Below are 27095 nucleotides of genomic sequence, written 5' to 3' on the forward strand. Positions count from 1 at the left end.
AGGAAAGGAGGAAGAAAGGAAAAGAGGAAAAGAAAGAAAAAAGGAAAAGAAAAGGAGAGGAAAAAGAGGAAGAAAGGAAAGGCGAAATAGAGAGAAAGGAAGAAAGGAACAACAGAAAGGAAAGGAAGAAAGTAAAAGACGAGGAAGAAAGGAAAGGAGAAATAGAGAGAAAGGGAGAAAGGAAAGGTGGAAAGGAAAGACAGAAATGAAAGGAAAGGAAGAAAGTAAAGGAAGAAGAGGAAGAAAGGAAAGGAGAAATAGAGAGAAAGGAAGGCAGGAAAGGAAAGGAAAAAGAAGAAGAAATGAAAGGAGAAAGAGAGAGAAAGAAAAAAAAGGAAAGATAGAAAGGAAAGGAAAGGGAGAAAGTAGAGGAAGAAGAGGAAGAAATGAAAGGAGAAAGAGAGAGAAAGAAAAAAAGGAAAGACAGAAAGGAAAGGAAAGGAAAGGGAGAAAGTAGAGGAGGAAGAGGAAGAAAGGAAAGAAGAAAGAGAGAGAAAGGAAGAAAGGAAAGGCAGAAAGGAAAGGAAGAAGAGGAAGAAAGGAAAAGAGAAAGGAAGAGAAAGGAAGAAAGGAAAGACAAAAAGGAATGGAACGGAAGAAGGAAAGGAGCAGAGAAAAAGAATGAAGGATGGACGGATAGAGAGAAGGAAAAGGAAACAGAGAAGAGGAAAGGAAATAGAAAGGAGGGGGGAAAAGCACTTTTTCAGAGAGGGCCCAAACTCCTTAGGAAGAGGAAAGAAAACGATTTCTCCAGGCAGGCGTCTGGCCCAGAGGCCGAAGTGATCCCAGAAGAGATCTCCCGGTGGATTTAAATCTTTAAAGAGAGGGAAGAAGGACGAGGAGGCACTCAAAGGGCTCCCAGCCTTTCAAGAGGAGGAATAAGGGAAAAAAAAAAAAGAGAGAGAGGCAGGAAACAGTTGCCGCTGAACTGATATTTACATTATAACCCGGGGCGAGAAAGGAAAGGAAACACACGTACAGGATGCGATGCAGAGATATCCAAGAAGCTGCAGCCGGCTTCCACGGAAGACAAAAGTCGCTTTTCAAAAAATATTATTATTATTATAAAATTCAAATATTCACGAAAGAGCCCCCAGAAGAAGCTTTTTTTCCCCTGCTGCCTCCCACCCGAATAAATTTGGCATTCGCCCCTGCCCCAGGGAAGACCCCCCACCCCACGACCCGAAAAGGGGGGGGGGTGTCAATCTACGAAGTGGAACTTCTACCGTCAGCAGCAGTCTACCTCTTTGCAGCGACACGATCTTCGGCTTGATTTCTTTCCATTTCATTTTTTCTAAAACTCTCAAAAGGAGTGGCTTTAAATCCAAATTTTGGGATGAAGGAAGATTTCTCACCCCCCCCCAATCCCCCCCCCCAAGTTCCAATTAAACCAAAGATGCACAATCTGCATATATATATATATATATATATATATATATATATATATATATATATATATATATATATTATATATATATATATGCAGATTTTAAGGATATGTTTACAATTACACGGGAAGAAACCAGAGATATTAACTGTACACACACACACACACACACACACACATATATATATCTTTAGCCAGGTTCTACCTACGTAAACCAAGATATTATGCAGTAAATTTTGGTTTACGTAGGTAGAACCTGGCTAAAGAGAAATACACATAAAACCTACGAAAAAGAAAGAAAAACAAATATATATATATATATAGGCTTTGGTTATTCAGGTTTTCTCCCGCGTAAAATTGGAAGTGTCTTGGCAACGTTTCGACGAAGTCTCGTTCGTCATCTTCAGGCTGGTGTTTTCAGCTTCGTGCTTCTAGGAGCAATGTGTGATCGCAGCTGTTTCTTCCTTTTAACGGCCAGTTAAACATACATACAAACTACATACAAACACCCACGAAAACATATATAACAGCTGCGATCTCACATTGCTCCTAGAAGCACGAAGCCGAAAACACCAGCCTGAAGATGACGAATGAGACTTCGTCGAAACGTCGCCAAGACACCTCCAATTTTACGCGGGAGAAAACCCGAATATATAAAATCTTAAAATAATATTTCTGAATCAATATCCCACCCTCAAATAGTAGCTTTAAATCCAAACTTTGGGGCGAGAGACAGAAGATTTCTCTCACACACAAACACACACGCTCTTTCAAAGAAGAGACCGGACTACCCATTTCTCAGAAATGGTGTAGGATCTCCTGCTTACGGCGGCGGGTTGGACTAGATGACCTGCAAGGTCCCTTCCAACTCTGTTATTCTATTTTTCAGAAGTTGTGGGAGCTTCAACCCCGGAAGCTTTCAAGAAGAGACCGGACTGCCTATTGGTCAGAAACGGTGTAGGATCTCCTGAGAGCTTCAACCCCGGAAGCTTTCAAAGAAGAGACCGGACTGCTCATTGGTCAGAAATGGTGTAGGATCTCCTGCTTACAGCGGCGGGTTGGACTAGATGACCTGCAAGGTCCCTTCCAACTCTGTTATTCTATTTTTCAGAATTTGTGGGAGCTTCATCCCTGGAAGCTTTCAAAGAAAAGACTGGATTGCCCACTGGTCAGAAACGGTGTAGGATCTCCTGCTTAGGGCGGGCGAGGAGAGGGGTTGGACTAGATGACCTCCAAGATCCCTCCCAACTCTGTTATTCTTCCGTTATTCAGAAGTTGTGGGAGCTTCATCCCTGGAAGCTTTCAAAGAAGAGACCGGACTGCCCATTGGTCAGAAACGGTGTAGGATCTCCTGCTTACGGCGGCGGGTTGGACTAGATGACCTCCAAGATCCCTCCCAACTCTGTTATTCTATTTTTCAGAAGTTGTGGGAGCTTCATCCCTGGAAGCTTTCAAAGAAGAGACCGGACTGCCCATTGGTCAGAAACGGTGTAGGATCTCCTGCTTAGGGCGGGCGACGAGCGGGGTTGGACTAGATGACCTCTGTTATCCCCCCAACCGCCCCAAATTCCAATTAACTCCCCTCCCTCCGTCCCAAAAATGCACAATCTGCATCTATATTTCCGAATCGACAATCCCGTCCTTTGGCTTTTACACCCCCGCCCTGCCTCTTCTACCCAGATCCCTGGGCGCAGAAGCTCGTCCTTTTTCAAAGGAGCCTCCAGCACCAGGAGCAGTCTACCCCCCCAATCCCCAGCGCAATTATTATTATTATTTTTTGCAAAAGAGCTTGATCGACGGTCCTCCTTACCTGCGGGAAATCATCGCAGCGGCTTGAAACAACTGCCCGGAGGAGAAACACGCGTCTCCCCCTTCGGCAGCCCCGGAATCGCAGCTGGGAGCCGAAGGGAGCGGCTGCCCCAGACAGCAGCCTCGCCCCAAGCCGCGCCCCCTCCTCTGCCATATACGGGCAAAGCCTACCGCCCCGTTCTCACGACGCCCGAGCCCCCCATTGGTCGAGACACGCCTCTCCTTTCTCCCCCCCCCTCCCCGCTTTGGAAAACCCTCGTGTCAGCCGAAGGGAAAAGACGCTTCTGGCCCGGTGACGTCATACCGAAGGGAATTCCCCGCTCCGCCAATCAACGCCGCCCGGCAACGGGCGCCCCGCCCTTAGCAGCGGGCCGGGCGCGCCTTTTAAAGAGACAGCGCTGTGGCTTTGGAGAATAAAATAAAATAAAATAAAATAAAATAAAAAATAAAATAAAATAAAATAAAATAAAATAAAATAAAATAAAATAAAATAAAATAAAATAAAATAAAATAAAATAAAATAAAATAAAATAAAATAAAATAAAATAAAATAAAATAAAATAAAACAAAACAAAACAAAACAAAATAGTAAAGTAAAATAAAATAAAGTAAAGTAAAGTAAAGTAAAGTAAAATAAAATAAAATAAAATAAAATAGTATAGTATAGTAAAGTAAAGTAAAGTAAAGTAAAGTAAAATAAAGTAAAGTAAAGTAAAATAAAGTAAAATAAAATAAAATAAAATAAAATAAAATAGTATAGTAAAGTAAAGTAAAGTGGCCAAGTGTGATTAGACACCCAAGGAATTTATCTTTGGTGCATATGCTCTCAGTGTCCATAAGGAGAATAAAATACATTCATCCAGAATGAAAAGAAACAACACTTAGTGATAGTCAAGGTTACTAATAAGCTATCAAATCGTACTAGGAAACAAGTAAAAACAATATAAATTGAAAGATACAAGCACATAGAAGAGAAGAGAAGAGAAGAGGAGAGGAGAAGAGAAGAGAAGAGAAGAGAAGAGAAGAGAAGAGAAGAGAAGAGAAGAGAAGAGAAGAGAAGAGAAGAGAAGAGAAGAGAAGAGAGAATGAATAGAATAGAGAAGAAGAGAAGAGTGAATAGAATAGAATAGAATAGAATTCTTTTATTGGCCAAGTGCAATTGGACACACAAGGAATTTGTCTTCGGTGCATACGTTCTCAGTGTCCATAAGGAGAATAAAATACATTCATCGAGAATGAAAATACAACACTTAGTGATAGTCAAAGTCACTAATGATAGTCATGATCATTAGTCATGACTTATTAGCTTATTAGTCAACTTTGATAGTTAAAGTTACTAATAAGCTATCAAATCATACTAGGAAACAAGTAAAAACAGGAGTGAAATCCAGCAGGTTCTGACAAGTTCTGGAGAACCGGCAGCGGAAATTTTGAACAGTTCAGAGAACCGGCAAATACCACCTCTGGCTGGCCCCAGAGTGGGGTGGGAATGGAGATTTTGCAGTATCCTTCCCCTCCCATGCCCACCAAGCCACGCCCAGAGAACCGGTAGTAAAAAAAAAATTGGATTTCACCACTGAGTAAAAACAATATAAATTGTAAAGATACAAGCAACATGGTTATGGTTATAAGTGGGAAGAGATAGATACTAGTAAGGAAGAGAAGGATACTAATAATGCAGACTTAGTAAATTATTTGACAGTGTTGTGGGAATTAATTGTTAAGCAGAGTGGTGGCATTCGGGGAAAAAACTGTCCTTGTGTCTAGTTGTTTTGGTGTGCAGTGGCCTATAGCGTCGTTTTGAGGGTAGGAGTTGGAACAATTTATGTCCAGGATGCGAAGGGTCCGTAGATATTTTCCCAGCCCTCTTTTTGACTCGTGCAGTAGACAGGTCCTCCATGGAAGGCAGGTTGGTAGCCATGGTTTTTTTATGCAGTCCTAATGATCCTCTGAAGTTTGCGTCCGTCTTGTTGGGTTGCGGAGCCAAACCAGACCGTTATCCCATCCTTTGAAATTTGGAAGGGATTCCCAAGGACCTCATGGGAGCTATATTAAGGCAAGCGTGGGACTGTAGGGGAACCCCAGAAAGGGAGGCGGCGATGAGCTCAGAAGACAATTTGGCAGTCGTGAGACATCAGGATGGCTCCTCGGTCCTGACCAGGCCGAGAGCTTCTACCCAGAGACCAACCCCAGGGACTTCTGAACACTTTCGGCCCAAACTGAAGCTCCTTTGTGTCTCCAAATTTCTCTCTCTCTTTTTTTTTTTTCTTAAAAGCAAAAGCAGAATAAAATAGCTCCTTTCTCTTTATCTCCTTCTGAATTTTTGCAGCTGAGTCACGCGGTCTGAACCGCCCAGGGCTACGCTGCATGGAAACTGTCCGGAGCAAGGAATCTCACTGGACTTCCGGCTTGTCGTCTCTATATTCTGAGTCCAACCAACCGGCTATTTTAAACACTTGGGGAGTCGGGCAACTAAACTGCTTGCATTGGGCACTTAATGAACAGAAACTCATCTAGAGAGACAATGGCAGCCTCCTCTCAATGCCGTTCCTATTTAAATGATTCGAACGCACTTTTATGGGGACGCGGTGGCTCAGAGGCTAAGACGCTGAGCTTGTCGATCGAAAGGTTGGCAATTCAGCGGTTCGAAACCCTGGTGCTGCGTAACGGGGTGAGCTCCTGTTCCTTGTCCCAGCTTCTGCCAACCTAGCAGTTTGAAAGCACGTTAAAAAAAATGCAAGTAGAAAAAATAGGGACCACCTTTGGTGGGAAGGGAGCAGCGTTCCGTGCGCCTTTGGCGTTGAGTCATGCCGGCCACGTGACCACGGAGACGTCTTCGGACAGCGCTGGCTTTTCGGCTTTGAAAGGGAGATGCGGCCCCTAGAGTTGGGAACGACTATCACATATGTGCGAGGGGAACTTTTACCTTTTTAATGCACTTTTAAGGTAGAAACAATCAATCTATCAGCCCAAAGAAGCGACGGGTGGAAACTAATCAAGGAGAGAAGCAACCTAGAACTAAGGAGAAATTTCCTGACAGTGAGAACAATTAATCCGTGGAACAACTTGCCTCCAGAAGTTGTGAATGCTCCAACACTGGAACTTTTTAAGAAGAGGTTGGATAACCATTTGTCTGAAGTGGTGTAGGGTTTCCTGCCTAAGCAGGAGGTTGGACTAGAAGACCTCCAAGGTCCCTTCCAACTCTTATTCTATTCTATTCCCAAGGCTCCTTGGAGAAGAAAGCCCAGGACCGTGACTCATGCAGAGGTGCGACCCTCAAAGGGTGACATCTCACTCAACAAGACCAATTTTGTTGGCCGGATGGACTCCCAGCCCGTTTGCGAGTCTCCCTTTTCCATCTCAGGCTGCTGCTTCGTTGATCACAAAGACTTTAGGCCAGAAAGTTGTTTTCCTTCTCCGTCCCCATCGCATCTTCCTTTCGTGCTGTCCTTTTCAAGCAGCTTTGGATGCAAAAATCTACGATGGTCAAAGGGGAAATTTGTCTCGTTTCCCTCCAAGGAAACGAGACAATGCCAAAAAACTTCGCTTTTGTACCGAACCGAGCAAAAAACCCAGAGATGCATTGTTTTGCCGTCTCCCGCTGCCATTTCTTCTCCTTTTGCCCTGGCATGAGCCAGATGTTTTCCTCTGATGCCAGCAGGGCCAGCTGCTGCCCGCCTCTCCCCACCCTGCTTTGCGTCATTGATCACAAAACAGCGCTGGATGTTACAAGCTGGTAGTACAAGGCACTCTTTGTTAAGGGGGAAACAGATTTTTTTTCCACAAAACGGGCCACCAGTGAGATTTGATCTTAGATCTCTTATCCTCCGGGCTCCACCCCGGTTTAGGAAATAAGGAAACTTCAGAACAAGCCACCTGCAAAGTTGGAAGGCTCTGCTTTGAGTCGTGAGAACCAAAAAGCTGGAGAGAAGCAAAATTCAAGGAGGGTGCTAAACAGGGGAGGGAAACGTAAAAATGGGAGTTCTCTGCAAGCAGAAAGCTAGCCCTCTTGGAACACAGCCTGAGGAGCTGCGGGAACAGAAGAAGCTGCTTTATAACAAGCTGGACAACTGATCTATTTGTCTTTAGATTTTCCACGGAGAGAGGTTTTCCAGTCCTATGTAGAAATGACCAAATCGGGGGCCTTCTGTAATTTTTTTCACCAATCTATGGATTTCCCTCCCCCACAAATTAAATTGATTTAATTTTACATGCTCTCTGTTGCCCACTTGCAAAGCTGATGCCAAAAATCAACCTGGCCGCGTAAAAGAACGCATTAAGGTTGCCAAATGAGACCAGAGAGTCTGAGAAATCCTATAAATTGAATTAAATTAAATTAAATATTTGAACACTCTGGTTGCGTTGTGGTCCACCAGCAGCCTGCGGAGCTGGCAGCAGAGTCGACAGTGAGGAAGCTGGGGAGGACCATGGGCCAGTCCTGGAGTCTGGGGAGGGCTCAGACGAGGGCTCTGCATCGGAGACAGAGAAAGGGCCATCTGGGAGGTACGTGCTGCCTCCGGAGCCTCCAGAGTCGAACCTCAGCGAGGCAGAGGAACCTGTTCCCAGTGCGCGCGTGCGCAGAGCTGCCAGAAGGCAAGAACAGTTCAAACAAAAGGGACGACTCGGGAGTAGGGCTTGGAGATGATTGGCCCCTCCCAGAAGGCTTAAAAGAGGAGCAAAGGCACGTGGGTCTTTGCAGGAAGCAACATTGTTAATTCTATGCAGTTTAAAGCCTGAAGTTCTGTTTGATTCTGGACTCCGTGTGCCAATTAGGTCTTTGGCAGCGTGTCAAGGGAGATAAAGGTGGGTGATTATCCCGAAGGATTCTTTACAACTAATTGGGACTCAGCTGTGAATGAACAGAACTCACAGCTGTTGCAATAAAAGAATGCTTTTGGGACTACTCGTGTGTTTGACTGACTCAGGAAGCCTAGGTCAGAGCAGGTTGAATGGCAAGGAAGATTATCTGCCTTGGTCACGTCTTTGATTCGAGTCCTCAAGAGATGTGGGTGGACGTCCTTTGATGTTTGTCCAGCATTCCTACATTTCTATTAATTCCACACACACCCCACCCCAGCAAGTCAACAGGACCCACAAAATGTCCCTAAGTGACTCGAGTCGATCTGGGCCCAGTTAACCATAAGTAGGTCGGTGTGTTGCACTGTTTATCCCAGTGCCTTTGGCACTATCCAATTTCACACAAATCCCTTGAAGCAATTCCCCGGAGACAAAATACGATTATTTTCCCTGTTTCCTATTTTTTTTTCCTCCCTTGAGCAAACGAGATGGAAATAAAAGGAGGAAAAATTAAAGCCAAGTTGTTCTCCTTCGTTGCAGATGACATTGGAACCGGACGGGGCAAAGCTGCAATTCAAGCCCAAGTGCGAATAAAAATGGGATCGATTTAAAAAAAAAATCCGGAGCCCTTTCCCTTCCTCCGAGACCAAACCAGATCCTTCCTAAATAGCCCCCACCTTCAACAAAGGGCTTTATTTAAGAATAAAATAACAGAGTGGGAAGGGACTTTGGAGGTCTTCTAGTCCAACCCCCTGCTTAGGCAGGAAACCTTACACCACTTCAGACAAATGGTTATCCAACGTCTTAAAAACTTCCAGTGTTGGAGCATTCACAACCTCTGGAGGCAAGTTGTTCCACTGATTCATTGTTCTCCCTGTCAAGAATGTTCTCCTTAGTTCTAAGTTGCTTCTCTCCTTGATTAGTTTCCACCCATTGCTTCTCATCCTGCCTTCAGGTGCTTTGGAGAATAGCTTGACTCCCTCTTCTTTGGGGCAACCCCTGAGATATTGGAAGACAGCTATCATGTCTCCCCTAGTCCTTCTCTTCATTGAACTAGACATACCCAGTTCCTGCAACCGTTCTTCATATGTTTTAGCCTCTAGTCCCCTAATCATCTTTTTTTGCTCTTCTCTGTACTCTTTCTAGAGTCTCCACATCTTTTTTACATCGTGGCGACCAAAACTGGATGCCAGATTCCAAGCGTGGCCTTACCAAGGCCTTATAAAGAGGTATCAACACTTCAGGTGATCTTGATTCTATCCCTCTGTTGATGCAGCCTAGAACTGTGTTGGCTTTTTTGGCAGCTGCTGCACACGGCTGGCTCCTATTTAAATAGTTGTCCACTAGGACTCCAAGATCCCTCTCACAGTTACTACTATTGAGCAAAGTACTACATATACCGTACCTGTGCATTTTGTTTTTCTTGCCTAAATGTAGAACCTTACTTTTTTTTCACCATTGCATTTCATTGTGTTAGATAGTGCCCAATGTTAAAAGTCTGTCAAGATCCTTCTGTATCTTCTGGAGTGTTGGCTATCCCTGCCAGCTTGGTGTCGTCTGCAAATTTGATGAGTTCCCCATCTATCCCCTCGTCCAAATCATTAATGATGATGTTGACGAGTCCGGGGGCCTAAAACAGAGCCTTGGGGTTCCCCCACTGCATACTTCCCTCCATATAGATGCAGTTCCATTGAGGACTGTGGTTGGTCACACCGTTACGAATCCATCTGGTGGTGATGCTGCCTAACCCACATTTTTCTATTTTTATCTAGCAGTAATTTATGGTCTACTTTATCAAATGCCTTACCGATTACTCATTTAGCGGAGTTGCAAATTTTAGCGCATTTTAGCCAGGTTCCAGAGAGCCCTGCGGGGACAGAGATTCTGCACCGCATTTAACAACCATTCTCAAAGTTGCTTCTGGATGGAAATTTCCTGCAGGTGTTGAAGCCGAAAAGCCCCCCCCTTCTACCCCCCCATAACATCTGGAAGTTGGCTTGAGAGTTCGTCTTGCTTTGAAAGAAACATGAAGATGCTTTGTTTCCCATGTTTTTTTTTGGATGTTTATTTTCGTTTGAAATACACGGCGGTCCTGTTTTTTTTCTGTTTCTCCCCTAGCACCACAGAAACGTCAACGTTAATGGGATCAAATCGGTAAAAAGGGGTCCCCGATAATCGGAGTTCAGTCCCGGGGAGTAACGATTGGCTGAGGGTAACTAGCCCAGTACATTCACATTTAGGGAGGGGGCCCTTTCCTAGCATTCCCAGGTCTTGGCAACCGTGTAGGATGGAGCCCAGGACACAAAGTTAAGGCCACATTGAGAAATACAGCAAATGTGTTCTTGCAATGATATTATTCTTCTCCAAGTACATCAAGAAGAGCGTCTCAAATCCAGTCTTAAAATTCCAGCTGAAGGCATGTCTGTATTTGGGTCTCCAGGAGAGGGAGCGGGGACACAGATTGGGACCCCGACATTCAGATTCACTGCCAAACTGGACTGGATTAAACTCCACCGCATCAGGTGGAAAGGGAAGTGCGCAACCTGATCAGAAGCTGTTCGACCCATTGGAGGCTCAGTGGGAAAATTGAGATTTTTCCAGCCATTTTCAAAGAAGGATAGCAATAGCAATGGCACATAAGACTTATATACCGCTTTATAGCCCTCTCTAAGCAGTTTACAGAGTCAGCTTCTTGCTCCCAACAATCCGGGTTCCTCATTTTTACCCACCTCGGAAGGACGGAAGGCTGAGTCAACCTTGAGCCAGTTGGTCAGGATCGAACTGCTGGCAGCGGGCAGAGTTAGCCTGCAATATTGCATTCTAACCACTGGGAGGGAGGGAGGGAAGGAAGGATTCATTTTACCCACGAAGAGGTTTACAGAATCAGCCTATGGCCCCGCAACAATCTGGGTCCTCATTTTACCCACCTCGGAAGGACGGAAGGCTGAGTCAACCTTGAGCCTGCTGAGATTCGAACTGCCAAACTGCAGGCAGCTGAACTAGGCTGCAGTACTGCACTCTTTAACAACTGCGCCACCGTGGCTCATAAAACATAGGATAAAATGTTGGCTGGGAAATTCTGGCCATTGAAGTCCACTCATCTTACAGAATAAGTGTTGGAAGGGACCCTCTGCGCAAGCAAGAGACTTTCCACTATTCCGGCTGTCCAATCTCTTCGTAAAAGCCTCCACAACTTTTGAAGGCAAGATTAACTTGTTCTCGCTGTCAGGAAATGTCTTAGTTCTACACTGAGCAAGGTTGCAAAAACAGGCCCGTACAGCAATCGGAAGTGTTTCTATTTTCAGCGCCTTTACGATGGCCGCAATAATTCCTGGGAAATGTTTGGGGGTTTTTTTTTTGGTCGAATGACCAAGGGGAATAAAATTCAAACCGCACCCTCCCCAAATCTCCCTTTCTTGCCTGAATAAGTCACCCGAGCCACAAGCTTCTCTCAGTAGGTGGTTTTTCAACTAAGAACGAACCGAGCTGGATAAAAATAACGTGAGAAAAAAGAGGATCTTGAGCAGTGGTGAGTTGGTTCACCCCAGATTGAGCGAACCGGTAGGGGTGGGAGGCTCCACCCACCCGCCCGGACGATGCACAAAGCATGATGCCCGCACGAGCCCACGAGCGAACTGGTAGCGACGGGAATTTGAATCCCGCTACTGGTCTCGCGGCTTCTCGCGTAAGCCACCAAGGATGCGAGGAAACAGGAGCCGTAGGAACAAAACAGACACACAAAGACATTTACACTCCAAATCCGCCCTTACTAGCAGCTTACTAGCTGCTATTCCATCCAGCCAACCTGACCTGGATTTGCCACAGTTTCCCCACCATCCAATTCAGGACGTTGTAGGACATCCGTGACGGAGGGGTTTTGCGTTCTGTGAATTTTACACCGCTTGCCGTCCCCCAAGGGAAAGGAGCAGGAGTGGGCTGCTGGGGGTTCGGGAGATTCTGTGAAGTTCGGAGAACTCCCAAATCCCACTCCTGGCTGGCCCTGCCCACTCTGCCCCGCCCCTCCCCTCCCTGGAGTCCCCACGCGGCCTGTTTTGGATGCAGGTAAGTGTAGGGTGCGCGGGGAGGCCAAAAAAACAGGCCTACTGAAAGGCTGAAAAATGGGCCCATTTCCAGCCTCCAGAGGGCCTCTGGAGCCTGGGGAGGCCATTTTCGCCCTCCCGGAGGCTCAAAGAAAGCCTCCGGAGCCCAGAGAGGGCAAAACCACCATCCCGCCATGGTGGAGAAGCCCGAGTAGGCCATGCCCACGCAACAACCAGGCAGAGAACCCCGTGCTAAAATTTTCGAAGCCCACCCCTGGAAAGGAGAGTCCCGTTCCAAATTTCCTGCCAAGGACACCCTCAAAATCGAAAGAGTATCCCAAGGATTTGGAATGTAGGAGTGGGTGTGACGGAAGTCACCGGATTCTGGCTGTACATATCACACCATAGAAATATATATGTATATATTTATAGATAAGATAGATAGGCATGTATTTTTTTTCCCCCTTTCCCGAAGAGATTCATAGATGAGTCATGAGAAACAAATTTGGGGACGGGGGGTTTGGATATGTGTGGGTTATGTACATGTGTGTAAAACTGGGGAGTCAAGTTTTAGGCCTGACTGGCACTTCTCCGGATGAGTGGGGTAACGGTTAAACCTCTAAAATGTTTTTCTTCCATAAAGACCAGGCACCTAAGACAACCTTGTCTGGATTTAACCACGGTTACTGCTCTGGAATGTCTCCAAAATTATTTTGCAGGTTGGATGATCAGCTTGGTCCTGATCTTAGGTAGCATCAAAGATCTGGTTGTCTGGGCTAGAGAAAAATGTTGTCCTGAGCCCGTCGCTAATTCTCTTGGTGAATTATGAATTCTGGATCCGAAACGTTAAGCTCGTTTCCTTGAAGATTCAAGATTCTGGATCAGAAAGTTAAGCTCGTTGCCTTGAAGGTTTAAGGAAGGCTGCTTGATCTCCAGGCCACCCACAACCCCGGGTTTAACTCTCCGCAATTCCTTGGCCTACTTCTCTTGAGACCATCTGACCATCCTTTCTACTCTGCATCTGTCCGTTTCTCACCACTGCTACCGAGAACTAAATCTCCTGTGGCTTCTGTCAAAAGACGACAAAGGATAGATATGCGTGTGTCTCTGTGTGTATTCACACACACACCTACATACAAGACACATTGTCATTCTAAGGGTGAGTACGAAAAGATCATACGGAGCCTGGTTAAGACTGAAGGGCAGAACCGTGGGAAGGACTTCCTCTCCCTGGCGCTGGTGAACGGATTCGTGGAGCTCAGGTGAGGGATGGCCTGACGGGCTGCAGAGTCTTGGGGGGTAGGGGAGGTAGTGTTGTAGCCCGCCAGTGGCCAGCGGAGCTGGTGGCAGACTCAGACAGTGAGGAGGTTGGGAAGGAACATGGGTCAGTCGTGGAGTCTGGGGACGGCTCTGATGAGGGCTCTGCGTCGGAGGCAGAGACGGGGCCAGGGCGGTCTTGACAGTTGTCAGCTGTCTTCAGAGTCGGACATCAGTGAGGCAGGAGAACAGCTGGAGCCTGTTCCCAGTGTGAGCTGCCAGGAGAAGGGAACAGCTAAAGAACAAGGGTCGACTCAGGAGTAAAGCCACAGGTGGACAATGAACGGCCCCTCCCAGAGGGAAATAAAAGAGGAGCGAAAGGGGAGTGGAGTTTGCAGGAGACAATTAGTTCGCTCTGACTCTCCGAGACTTCTTGACAAGTTTTGAAGATATCGGCCTGGCAGCTCTCCAAGCCAGATAAGGTCTGTGACTGTAAATCCTCCCTTGAAAGACTTTGCTGGATGTGAATGAGAGGAATTCACAGGTTTGGTTTTTTTTTTTGTCGGAACAAGGTGTCTGCTTCATGCAAACAATTTTGGAGACGTGTGGGAAATCTGCCCCCCCCCCGCCTTGAGTTTGTAGGGCAATTGCTGTTCCTTTGTTCAGAGACGCCACGGCTCGGACAACCCTTCCGTCTCTGGTCTTCCGTTTCCCCCCTTAATATTGGTGTCGGCCAAAACAAATAATAAACCCTGATTAAAAATAATAATAATAATAATAATAATAATAATAAAAAGAATGATTTCAAGTATGAGTGACATTTACAGTGGACGGTGACCCCGCGCGCCCCTCCCCCCATCCGGAAGCAAAATGGGGGAACTTTGTTCCTTGGTCACATTCCGAAGCTTCGCCGGGTTTTTAAAAATGGGGAGGTTTTTGGCTCCTTGAGAGTCCGATGGGCGAGAAAATGCTGCAACCAAACAGTAACCCCAAAGAATGTCCTTCAACCGAATCCTCTCGCGATCCTTCTCGTCTTCTTCCTCCTCGTCTCCCTGCTATCCCCTCCTCTTCCTGTCCCTCCCCCCCGCCCCCCCCAAAATATAAAAAAGCAAGAAGTTTTACAAAAATAGAAAATAATTACAGCAATAGCCGGGTGGAGGGAAGAGAGATAGAAGAGGGAGAGAGAGAGAGAGAGAGGCAGGATGTCTTCATTTGGCCGCGCAGTGTAATATGGTGGGGTTGTTTAAAGCGTCCTCTACCAGGTGGAGTTCTTGGCGATCCACCACCACATCTCGTATGCAGCCCACAAAGCCGGTGAGGAAAGATTTGGGAAGCTTGTGGGCCAGGCTGAGCTTCTCCAACCCACCTGTGAGAAGAGGACAGAGAGGAAAGGGTTAAAGACAAGAGGGTCCCAGCTCCAAGCTATGCCACCATGTCTGGATCTCCACAGGTTCTTTCATCGATGACTTGGAGACCTTCCCATCAGACTTTGGAGCTGAGAGATGCTCTACCCCCGTGATGGCGAATCTATGGCACACGTGCCACCTAGTCATATTGGTGGGCACGCGAGCTCAGCTCCGGCCAGCTGATTTTCGGGCCTTCTGGGCCCACCAGAAGTAGAGAAACAGGCTGTTTCCTGCCTCTGGAGGGCCTCGGGGCGTGATGGGGAAGGCCTGTTTTTCTCTCTCCCCAGACTCCTAGAAAGGCTCTGGAGCCTGGGGAGAGCAAAAAACGGGCCTTCTGGTCCCACCGGAAGTTGGCAAATGGGCCATTTCTGGCCTCCGGAGGGCCTCTCGGGGGATGGGGAAGGCTGTTTTCGCCCTCCCCAGACTCCTAGAAAGGCTCTGGAGCCTGGGGGAGAGAGTGTTGTGGCTCCGTTACCTGAGCCTGTGTCATTGGCAGGAGAGGACTCCGAGAGTGAAGGAGAGGAGTTGGCAAGGCCTCCCTCTCCAGGACCCTCCTCTTTGGCAATGCCTTCGGTGTCCGCCAAAGGGCAAGAGATAGGGCCGGGGCCAAGCATGTCCACGCAGCCACAGGTGGACAGTGATGAGAGTAATGAGTCTTGGCTGGATCCACGCCAGCGTCGCAGAGATAAGCGCGCGCAACAGAAGAAAAGGCGTGCCCGAGATTAGGCTGAGTCACTGGACCACACCCCACAGGGTATAAAAAGGAGCGTGGTGACCAGTCAAACCTTGTGACGAACAAAGCTGAAAGCTTCCACGCCATTCTGCATTGCCGGACTTTTGCTATAGACTTTGCTGGATTATCTTTGGACTTGATTGACTCTGTAATTATTGAGCTGTTTGCTTTGATGTACCAGAAGCGGGGAGAAGTTATCTCTTCTCTTCGTAAGTAATAAACTCTTGGCAGGCAGCCACTAGGTTGTTGCCAAGTTCCGTTATCATAAGGAAAAGGATTTTGTCGGCTGGTTTAGTCTTTAACTCTTGGACGTCTATTGGTGTGTGTGCGTGTGGGACGGGGACAGAACAGAGAGAAAAACGGGCCTACCGGGCTATCATTTGCCAGGAGCGGGGGGAGTGTGGGGGGATCGCATGCGCATGCATGGGGGCGGGGTGCATAGAATTATGGGCGTGGGCACGCGCATGCATGACCCTCCCCTGAGCTCCCTCCGCTCCTGGCACGCGATGGCAAAAAGGTTAGCCATCACTGCTCTACCCCATCTGGAGAACCCAAGCCACGTCCTGGCTAATGTCTCTGTATTAAGACGATTGGGTTCTTTAGAAGGCCCTGCCGAAGTCAAAGCCAGGGTGTTGTGGCCTACGCCCGAATTCGGCAGTCGAATCAGATGTGGAGGAGGAGATGTGGGAATCAGGGTCAGTATTGAGGAACCTGAGAGCTCCGAAGAGGGAATGGAGCTGTGAGAGAAAGAGACAGAGGTGTAGCCTTCGCTGTCCATCTGCCCTCAATGTCAGTTTTGGAAGCCATATTAAGCCGGAAGCTTCCATGCTGCCACCTTCTCCTGTGTGGGAAAGCAGGAGGCGGTGGGGATTTAGTAGAGGGGTTGTCTGTAGACATAATAGCATTCTTCCTGTCGGTCAAGGTCAGGACAGTCCTGCATTTGGAGAAGGAGTGGTTGGAGTGATGTCTCGAGATGGGACGGCGGTTGATTGGAGCATGTGATCGATTGTGGACTGAGGGGATGGTTTTGGGGCTTTTGATTTACTGAGGGGAAACCCGGACCTCTGAGATTCGAGTTTTCCCAGATGTGCCAGTTTATCTATTCTAGTAAATAGAAATTTGAAAATGCTTGCTTCAGAGTCTTTACTTGGAGAGGGTTTTTTTTTCTGGAACGCTGACACTCAGAGGGAGAGTCAACAGCCCCCAGATCTGGAGGTGGCTGATGAGGAAGAGGAGGAACAGCTGGGTCCAGTGCCTGACGCGCAGAAGGCAGAGGAGAGGAGAGCAGTGGAAATCTATGGGCCGGTCCTTGGGATGGAAGAGCCAACGCTGCTAGAGAAGCCACATGGGGATAAAAGGCAGGGGGAGCAGATGAAAAGAGCCGAGGTGGCGCAGTGGTTAAGGTGCAATACTGCAGCTACTTCAGCTGACTGCTAGTTCAGCAGATCAGCGGATCAAATCTCACCGGCTCAAGGTTGACTCAGCCTTCCATCCTTCCGAGGTGGGTAAAATGAGGACCCAGATTGTTGGGGGGCAATATGCTATTTAGTATACTGTCTTTGGTGTAAGCCGCCCCAGAGTCCTCGGAGAGTGGGCGGCATAGAAATATGAATAATAAAATAAAAATAAAAATAAATAAATGAATAGATGTGGCAGGCAATTATTCATCTCCCTGCCGGATAGCTTGCACTTCTGACTCCTGCTTGGAAATTTATCAGAATTCTTCCTGGAATCTGCAGCGCCTTTTTGTGCGTGTATGTGTGTCTCTGCTGCTGGAAGAAAGCGAGATCACCTTCCAAGTCTTCCTTTGCAAGTGTGGGAAGAAAGAGAGGGAGGTTCCAGGTGTGTTGAGGCCAAATTCAGGATGGAAAGGGAGCGAGCGTCCCTTTCCACAGGACACTTCGTAGCCTGCTGTGAGAGAGAGAGCGGCTGCTGGCGCTCCTAATAAAGGGAACGTTTCGTTAACTACAAAGGGCTTGTCATATTTGGGAGCCGAGTCAGAACACAGGGGTGATACGGTCATACTTATGGAGGGGTGTGTTACTTGGAATCCTGACACTTACCCAGCCAAAGGGCCCCGTCTGTATCCAGCTGGGTTGCTCCAAGAGGCGAGGAACCCATAACGGGAGACTCGTTGCCGACTTGTAGGGACCCATCTCGATGGACTCTGTCGGAAGAGGGGGAACAACACAAGACAATGCATTGGGAAGGACCCATCGGAAGTTCCTACAGACCAACCTTCTCCGTGTTGGAAGATCTCCAGATGTTAACCATGTCTAGGAATGTTGGCAATTGTGCCCAATTCATCATTTGTGGCGCAGTGGTTAGAATGCAGTCCTGCAGTACTACTACTACTGCTGACTGCCGGCTGCCTGCAATTTGGCAGTTCGAATCTCACCAGGCTCAAGGTTGACTCAGCCTTCCGTCCTTCCGAGGTGGGTCAAATGAGGACCCAGATTGTTAGGGGCAATAGGGCTGACTCTGTAAACCGCTTAGAGAGAGATGTAAAGCACCATGAAGCGGTATATAAGTCCAAGGGCTATTGCTAGTTCCATTATTACTTTCTATTCTTTCTTCTTGAAGTCCAAGGTGGCAGGTAAAGGTAAAGGTTCCCCTCGCACATATATGCTAGTCGTTCCCGACTCTAGGGGGCGGTGCTCATCTCCGCTTCAAAGCCGAAGAACCAGCGCTGTCCGAAGACGTCTCCGTGGTCATGTGGCTGGCATGACTCAACACCAAAGGCGCACGGAACGCTGTTCCCTTCCCACCAAAGATGGTCCCTGTTTTTCTACTTGCATTTTTTATGTGCTTTCGAACTGCTAGGTTGGCAGAAGCTGGGACAAGTCACGGGAGCTCACCCTGTTATGCGGCGCTAGGGATCCGAACTGCCGAACTGCCGACCTTTCGATCGACAAGCTCAGCGTCTTAGCCACTGAGCCACCGCATCCCTTACCCAAGGTGGCAACAACCGGTCAAATAGGGCAACCTTGGCAGGCCGACAGAAAGGGGCTGGGCCCTGGCAACTATAAGATATTGGTAGAGCATCTCAAACTCAACAGGACATCCTCAGCAGGAGGCTTAGAGTTTTTCAACAATAGCCATGAGCCATAGTCCCTTACAGCAGGGGTCTCCAACCTTGGCAACTTTAAAGCCTGGCGGACTTCAACTCCCAGAATTCCCCTGGCTGAAGTGGTGTAGGGTTTCCTGCTTGAGGTTGGACTAGAAGACCTCCAAGGTCCCTTCCGTTATTTTATTCTATTCTATTCTATTCTATTCTATTCTATTCCGTTCCGTTCCGTTCCATTCTAATTCTACTCTACTCTACTCTACTCTACTCTACTCTACTCTACTCTACTCTACTCTACTCTACTCTACTCTACTCTACTCTACTCTATTATCCTTTTCCACACTGGCTAAATGCCTATTATTATTGTTCTTATTTTTGGGTATGAAATGCAATTTGATTGCCAAGTGTCATTCTAGAAGTTGGCTCATCCATCTCAGCTCTTGGCCGACTCATCTGGCGGTGTGACTGCCACCCTCCAAATACTTGCCTGGACTTGTTGTGGACCTAAAATAAGGCCCCCAACAGAAAAGCCCCTTTTGCTGGAGGGAGACCAGGGCCTACGACTCATCTTTCCTTCCCCTGGCTCCCTTCCCTTGGAAGATTTTTATTTAGATCCAAGGGGGGTTTGGTAAGCCCAGAGGTGAATGGTTGATGCCTCCGAGAACTGTTGGGAAATTTCTCCTTAGTTCTAAGTTGCTTCTCTCTTTGATGAGTTTCCACCCATTGCTTCTTGTCCTGCCCTCAGGTGCTTTGGAAGATAGCTTGACTCCCTCTTCTTCGGGGCAGCCCCTGAGATACTGGAACACTGCTATCATATCTCCCCTGGTCCTTCTTTTCATCAAACGAGACATACCCAATTCCTGCAACCGTTCTTCATATGTTTTCTCTTCCAGTCCCCTATAATCATTGTTGCTCTTCCCTGCACTCTTTCTAGAGTCTCCACGTCTTTTTTACATCGTGGCGACCAAAACTGGATGCCAGATTCCAAGTGTGGCCTTACCAAGGCCTTATAAAGTGGTATCAACACTTCACGTGATCTTGATTCCATCCCTCTGTTGATGCAGCCTAGAACTGTGTTGGCTTTTTCGGCAGCTGCTGCACACGCCTGGCTCCTATTGAAGTGATTGTCCACTAGGACTCCAAGATCCCTCTCACAGTTACTACTAGTTTGTAAGGTACCCATTATTCCTATTTTCTGGTGCACCCGTCTAAGGAAGACCCCCCCCCCGCCCCAAATGGTCAGGCATCATCAAGGGACATGAAGCTCTGATCCTTTTTCCAATGGCCAAAGGGATAGATGACCTTATGATTTCCCCCACCTGGACGCTTTGATCTGAATCCACTGGTTCGTGTTGATTGGGACGGTAGACCGCAGGATCACGGGTTTGGAGCCGAGGTCATAGGTCATTTGGACCCGGCCGTCCACGATGGCCAAAGCGATGTAGTCCGATCGATCCAGGCCCTTCCCGCTCCACAAGATAAGACCTTGGGTGGCTTCAGTTTTGATGCTCAGCTCGAAGTAGTTGGACTGCAGAGCCTTCTCGCTGCATCGGGACGGAAAGGAGAAAGTCAGTTCGGGAAGCAGAGAGGGGGTGTGTCCCCCCCCTTTAGGAGCTCACCCAAAGGGCCCCATTCCATTCAGACCAGACAGAGGTGGGATTCAGCCTTTTCAGGAGAACCGGATGCTAATTTTATATCTGGTTCGTCGAATCGGTAGTTGCAAGGACTGGTTGGCCCCACCCACCCTACCCCTCCCCGGAGTTTCCACGCGACCCGTTTGGGATGCCAGGTAAATGCAGCGCCCATGTGGAGGCTCTGGGAGGGCTAAAAACAGGTGTCCCGGAAGTTCTGGAAACAGGTTCATTTCCAGCCTCTGGAGCGTGGGGGAGGCTGTTTTCGCCCTCCTGGAGGCTCGAGGAAAGCCTCCGGAGGCTGGGGAGGGCGAAAAATGGGCCTCCCAGAAGTTCCAGAAACGGGTCAGATTTAACAACTGTGTTACTAATTTAACCACAGCTGTGGCAAGAAAGGTCGTAAGATGGGGCAAAACCAGAGGTGGGATTCAGCCAGTTCAGGCGAAACGGATTTTAATTTTAATCTGGTTTGCCGAACTGGTTGTGCCAAGGACTGGCTGACCCTACCCCTCCCTCCCAGGAGTCTCCACGCGGCCCGTTTTGGATACCAGGTAAGTGCAATGCCCGCGCAGAGGCTCCGGGAGGGTGGAAAACGGGCCTACCGGAAGTACCAAAAGTCCAGAAACGGGCCTGTTTCCGGCCTCCGATGCCTGGGGGAGGCTGTTTACGCCCTCCTGGAGGCACAGGAAAAGCCTCCAGAGCCTGGGGAGGGTGAAAACGCCCCTCCCCTCGTGGTGCAGGAGGCCAAGTAGGCCACGCCCCCATGGCCACGGCCACCCAGCAATCAGGCAGCGAACCGGTTGCTGAAATTTTTCAATCCCACCCCTGGGCAAAACCCACTTAACGAATGTCTCACTCAGCAACAGAAATGTTGGGCTCAATTGCGGCGGTTAAGTCGAGCCCTACCCGTAAATGGTCGGAAGTTAACACTGACCACGATATGGTTCCACCTTTTTATTTTACGTTTGAAAAAAGGCTGCGCTGTAGATTTCTGCCATTTTAGATCCTGGGGACAAACTGTAATGTCTGAAGCACAAAATCAGACGACCGACTAACGGTTTCTCTTTTAAGAATCCTGTTTAATTCCCTGCCAAGGTATCTCTTCTCCTTGAGAGATTTTGATGGCCGCAGAGAAAATCAACATCCCGGCTAGAGAGTTTAAAGCATTTCACCGTCACAGAGCACAATAGACACACAAATACACACATCTACACAAGACGAGGCACACCACAACACGGGATTACAAGGACACTGTTTCCCACCCACCCCCGGATCCAGGGGAGAAATGGATCACTCTGTGTAAAAACAATTTGAGATGAAAAAGGAAAATTGGTTATTTAAAAATCTGGAGCTGGCAACTACAAATAAGTGAAAAAAAAATAAATAAACTACATTCCTTATTTTTTTTCCCCTCTCTTGTTGTCTTGTTTTCTGGCTAAGACAGAGCTGTGCCTTTCCTTTATCTCATCTGCAAACACAATTAGGAATTCCCTAAAATTGAAATGCCTTCCTTTTATAGCAGCCTCAGCTCCAAGTTGGCACTTTTGAAAAACTTTATTTTGTTCTCCAGCTCTTCGGATTAACTCCTTAAAGCAATTTAGATTATTGAAATCAATCTCAACACTTCCCCCCCCCCAAACACTGCAAAACTTGCTGACTGTAGCCCACATCCTATGATAGCACTAAACCAGGAATCGGCCACCCGCGGCTCTGGAGCCGCATGTGGCTCTTTCATGCCTCTGCTGCGGCTCCCCGTTGCTGGTTGGTGCCCCAATTTTGAGAGGAGCTTCTGCTTTGGGGGGGTGGGAGGGGGAAGTATGGCGCGCCAGGAAGAGACTCTATGGCAAGGCGCGGGCTTTCCAGTCAGCTCCACAATTGATAGGGCTTTCAGTTAGGATAGGTAGAAGAAAAAGGATGCCACAGTAGGAGGAGACTCTCTGGTAGGGGAACCGGACTTCCGGTCGGCTCCAGAATTGTAAGGGGGGGGGGGGACTTCCGGTTAGGACCTTTGTGGTTCTTTTGAGTGTTTAAGGTTGCCGACCCCTGCACTAAACCAATCTGTCTGGAATTGACAATGAACGGACCAGATTAATAATGTATTGGCTAGATGTGTGTGTGTGTGTGGGGAGATCAGTAAAATCCACATTTTGTGTTGAATCTTTCTGCAGGGAAGATTTCAGCGTCCAAATTCCCCTGGAACTGGGGGAAACGGAGGCCTACATTCTGTAGTTAGATGAAATAACCCAGGTTTAACGGAAGGGACCTGCGTAAGAACGAGGAAAAACGGAATCAAAAATTGTCAATTTTTTTTTTTTTTTGAGGCAGCCTGTGGATCCTTCGACGTTTGTTATGTGTTCGAGACCCAGCTTGGAAAAACGAGAGGAATAACCAAGATCTGGATGACTAGAGGTCTGGTTTTGCGACTTAATCAAACGTGGCCTAATCTTAGGAAGTTGTGGGCATGTCATCCCTGGAGGCTTTCGAGAAGAGATCGGACTGCCGTTTGTCAGAAATTGTGTTGGGCCGTGATGGCGAGCGTGCTACAGGTGGCGCACGGAGCCATATCTGTGATCACAGGAGTGTTGCCCCAGCTTAGCTGTAGTGTGCAAGCGAACACCAGCCAGCTGATTTTCGAGACTTTCGGGCCCACCGGAAATCGGGAAACGGGCCGTTTCTGGCCTCCGGGAGGGTGGGGAAGGCTGTTTTGGCCCTCCCCAGTCTCCTAGAAAGCATCTGGAGCCTGGGGAGGGAAAAAAAGCAGGCCTACCACACCCACCGTGGGCCAAAAGCGGTGGGAGCGCGGGGGGGTGTTGCATGTGCATGCACAGGGGTGGGGCACATTGAATTATGGGTGTGGGCACACGCGCACTCCCCACCGCTTTTGGCACGCGACGGCAAAAAGGTTAGCCATCACTGGTCTCCTGCTTTGGCGAGGTGGATAGGAGTGGGTTGGACTAGATGACCTACTAGATCCCTTCCAGCTCTTGTTAATCTGTTCAGGAAGCAGAGAGTCTCTGCTCTAGGTGAGCAGTGGATTTTTAATCCAACCCATTTGACTGGATTTTAATCCTGGCCTCTCCCTCCCTCCCTCCCTGCCTCTCTCTCTCTCTCTCTCTCTGCGCCCGAGGAAATAGAACCAATAGCCCAGAGAGGTGAATTTGTAAGAAACAGGAAATAACGTGAGGCTGGGGCGACCATGCAGGTAAACCAAGCCGAACGTCAAAATGAAACCAAAAAATACAAAACAAAAAGGGAACAGCGAGAACAGCGGCGAGATCTGGATACAAGATGCAAGCACACCTCCTTCGAACGAGACTCACCTGAGGTCCAAATGATCATCCAAAGCATCGGGACTTAGAAGCAGAAAGAAAGCGGAGGCATGCATTAAGCACCGGGGATAAAAATTATGAACCGAACAACTGACCGAGGCGGAAAAAGCAGCTAGTCCCTATGAAAACCTCGGCCATCCTGGTGGCTTTTTCCAGATACAGATCTGGGAGAAGTTATACATCCAGGACATCTGGTGATGTCTATTCAGGGTGTGTCGTACATTTTGTGCAGGTAAAACCAGACAGACTGTGCACCCAACGAAATGTTTGAAACGCAGGACGGTCAATTCAGGCTTTGAAATGGAGGGTTCCGTCTCGAAACTAGTTCAAATCTGGAACGGTTTGGGCACAGCGCTGATGGATGTGCGCCAGGGAGCACCTTCCGTATGATTTACACACTCAGGGAACGACCGTAAATCAGGAGAACAAGCAAGGGGAAATTAGGAATGGTAACAACTCCGGAAGTGATTTTAATCTTGGGTTAGAATGGATGAGGATTAAACGAAGGGGGTGGGGGGGGGAAAGAGAGAAGGGAAGCAAGTAGAAAAGTCAAATAAGCCATCCCTGCCTTCCCTCCGTCTCATATCTCACATCGTTATTTCAATTATGCAAATTGGGATTTCTCTCTGAAACGAATTCAGGCGTTGAGACTCAACAGACAGAAAGGTCAGGAAGGAAGAATGAAAAGAAAGAGGAAAGAAAGAAGGAAGGAGACAGGGAGAGATGATGGAAGGAAGGGAGAGAGAGAGAAGGAAGGAAGGAACAAAAGAAGGAAGGAAGGAACAAAAGAAGGAAGGAAGGAACGGGAAGGCAGGCAGAAAGAAGAAAGAAAGAGAAAGAAAGAAAGAGGGAGGGAGGGAGAAAGAACGGTCAGGAAGGAAGAACGAAAAGAAAGAGAAAGGAAGAAAGGAGGGAGAGATGAAGGAAGAGAGAGAGAGAGAAGGAAGGGAGAGAAGGAAGGAAAGAACAAAAGAACGAAGGAAGGAAAGGGAAGGCAGGCAGAAAGGTGAAAGAAAGAGGGAGAGAGAGAGAAAGAAAGGTTAGGAAGGAAGAATGAAAAAAAAAGAGGGAGGAGGAAAGGAGGGAGGGAGGAAGGAGACAGGGAGAGATGAAGGAAGGAAGAGAGAGAGAGAAGGAAGGAAGGCACAAAGGAAGGAAGGAAAGGGAAGGCAGGCAGAAAGATGAAAGAAAGAAAGAGGGAGAGAGAGAAAGAAAAAGAAAGATAGGTCTGGAAGGAAGAATGAAAAGAAAGAGGAAGGAAGAAGGGAGGGAGGGAGGGAGGGAGGCGACAGGGAGAGATGAAGGAAGGAAGGAAGAGAGAGAAGGAAGGAAGATGCACTTTTTTGTCTCCCAAAAGGGGGCTAAAATGTCTGTGTTTCTTATAGACCGAATATTGCCGAAGCCCCGCCCACCCGCCAGGCATAATTTGGCCTCCCCATGCCCTGTTTTCAGGCCTTTTTTCGGCCTTTTTCAGGACTTTTTTTGGCCCATTTTTGAGGCTTTTGGGGCCTGTTTTTGATGCTTTTTGGCTCATTTTGGAGGCTTTTTCAGCCCATTTTTGGGGCTTTCTTGGGGCCATTTTTGAGGCTTTTGGGGGGGGGCATTTCTGAGGCTTTTTGGCCCGTTTTTTTCTTAAAAAATGGGCTGAAAAAAGCCTCAAAAACAGGCCAAAAAAGCCTCAAAAACAGCCCCCCAAAAGCCTCAAAAATGCCCCCCCAAAAGCCCTGAAAACAGGCCAAAAAAAGCCTAAAATGGGCTGAAAAAAGCCTCAAAAACAGGCCAAAAAAAGCCTCAAAAATGGGCCAAAAAAGCCTCAAAAATGGGCCAAAAAAGCCCTGAAAACAGGTTGAAAAATCCTCAAAAACGGGCCAAAAAAGCCTCAAAAACATGCTGAAAAAAGCCTCAAAAACAAGCAAAAAAAAGCCTCAGAAATGGGCCAAAAAAACCCTGAAAACAGGCTGAAAAATCCTCAAAAACAGGCCGAAAAAAGCCTCAAAAACATGCTGAAAAAAGCCTCAGAAACGGGCCAAAAAAAGCCCCCAAAACAGGCTGAAAAAAAGCCTCGAAAATGGGCCGAACCCCCCCCCCCCTGGAAACAGGCCGGAAAAAGTCTAGAAAAGGCCTGAAAAAAGGGAGGCCAAAACCGTTTTTTTTTTGTTGTTGTTTTCCTCTTCTAAATTTTGGTGCATCTTATAGTCCGAAAAATACAGTATATCACCTCTAAACAGAAATGTGCATTTTGCAGGAGGAGGGGGCCAGTATCCCTGCCTTAAATCTTGATTTCCCCCCTCCCTCCTCTCCACTTGCAAGAGAAAGAACCATATGGTTCCTCCATATTCCAGGAACTCCAGATTCCTTTGGATTTCGTTTCGCCAGTGGGGAAACCAAGTCACTGAAAACTGATATATAAAACGAGAGCAAACCCCATTTGCCCTCCTAGCAGTGATGATGTTACCTTGATGGGTAACGAAACGTTTACGAGGAAAACCCCCAAACTCAAGGACCCCCCACAGAAGACGATATACTTAAAAATAGCTCTAACTCTGTGGCCCAAAGGAAGGACAAGAAGGACTTGTTCAAAGTGTCTCGGATTTCAAGGAAGAGGGGACAGACAACCCTGTGAGGAAGAGTTTTTAAAGGATGGATGGGCAAGCAGGAAGATGGCGGGTGAGAGAAGGTGATGGGAACGCAGGTGTTTACTTACGCTGGTATCTCATTGGTCAGTTGGCTTGCAAACGAAACAAAGATACAAAGTGTGGTTGAGGACAGAGAGAAGGAAAGAAAGGAGGAGGGGAAGAAAACGGTAACAACATATCACGTTCTCCAAAGGGACTCCCCGACTCTGGAAGTGGAAGGTTGTTAGCGATCCCTGGATGGGATCGGAGAACGATTAATCAGCCAAGAATGAGACGTACATACAAACAAGACGCACAAGTGAGGCAGACACAATAGGTTGGATGAGCTGAATGGAGCATCCCTCTACAGGAGCAGTCTATCTGCGGACTGGTTATGCTAAAAATGGGCGTCGGTAGAAAGAACGCAGCTTTCTGCTCTGCACACGAGCTTCCGAAAGGTTGTTGGAGGTAGGTAGGTTTCCCCATCCTACAGGCTAAATTTTTTGCGGCCCAGATTTTGAGCTGGGAATGAATCTTCTGCTTGTGGGTTGCTACCATTCGCCCGGTTCGTGCAAACCGGTAGCAGCGGCGGCGGGAGGTTCTGCCCAGACGTTATCAAATATGCTCTGCGCATGCGAACCGTGAGCAAAGGTAAGTGAAACCCACTACTGGGTCCCTTGTTTAGGACACAGGTGTTCTGACTTAGGCTCCCTTAACAAGCAGGAGTCAGGAATTCGTCCTGGCAAAACCTCTTTTATTGACACGACTGTGAATTACGTTCATTCACAGTCAGCAAGGTTTGTCCAAACAGTTTTTCAAAGGAATATTTCTCAACACAGACCTTATCTCGCTTGGCAAGCTGCCACGTAACTTGTTTCCAACCGCAGTACAAGGCCAAACTTGGCACAGAGTCTCTCAGAGTCACGGAACGAATGAATTGTTTCCTGCAAAAGCCCCCTCCCCATTCACTCCTCTTTTGTTTCTTATGGGAGGGGCCAATCACCTCCAAGGTGTGGCTTTACTC

The 27095-nt window shown here is 47.8% G+C and overlaps 2 protein-coding genes across 4 annotated transcripts in view; both read right to left on the reverse strand.

Moving 5' to 3' along the window:
* Positions 1-3274, reverse strand: part of LOC117658751 (tyrosine-protein phosphatase non-receptor type 11-like) — a 36518-nt gene extending 33244 nt beyond the window's left edge. Inside the window, exon 1 of the mRNA XM_060694177.2 lies at positions 3198-3274. Within this exon, the coding sequence (XP_060550160.2) occupies positions 3198-3211 (14 nt within the window). The 5' untranslated portion in view covers positions 3212-3274. The remainder of the gene's footprint in view (positions 1-3197) is intronic.
* Positions 3275-14051: 10777 nt separating this feature from the next.
* Positions 14052-27095, reverse strand: part of AGRN (agrin) — a 211255-nt gene continuing 198211 nt past the window's right edge. For 2 of the 3 annotated variants that reach the window (XM_087878877.1, XM_060694175.2), the window contains 4 exons: positions 23448-23480; positions 19816-20040; positions 17493-17596; positions 14052-14656 (listed from right to left, as the gene is read on the reverse strand). In XM_087878877.1, coding sequence (XP_087735003.1) covers positions 14499-14656; positions 17493-17596; positions 19816-20040; positions 23448-23480 — 520 coding nt within the window. In that variant the 3' untranslated portion in view covers positions 14052-14498. The remainder of the gene's footprint in view (positions 14657-17492; positions 17597-19815; positions 20041-23447; positions 23481-27095) is intronic. The other variant, XM_087878878.1, reaches the window with a different exon arrangement.

Source organism: Pantherophis guttatus, chromosome 15, assembly GCF_059756535.1.
Source record: "Pantherophis guttatus breed Tessera chromosome 15, ASM5975653v1, whole genome shotgun sequence".
In the NCBI taxonomy this organism is placed as follows: Eukaryota; Metazoa; Chordata; class Lepidosauria; order Squamata; family Colubridae; genus Pantherophis; species Pantherophis guttatus.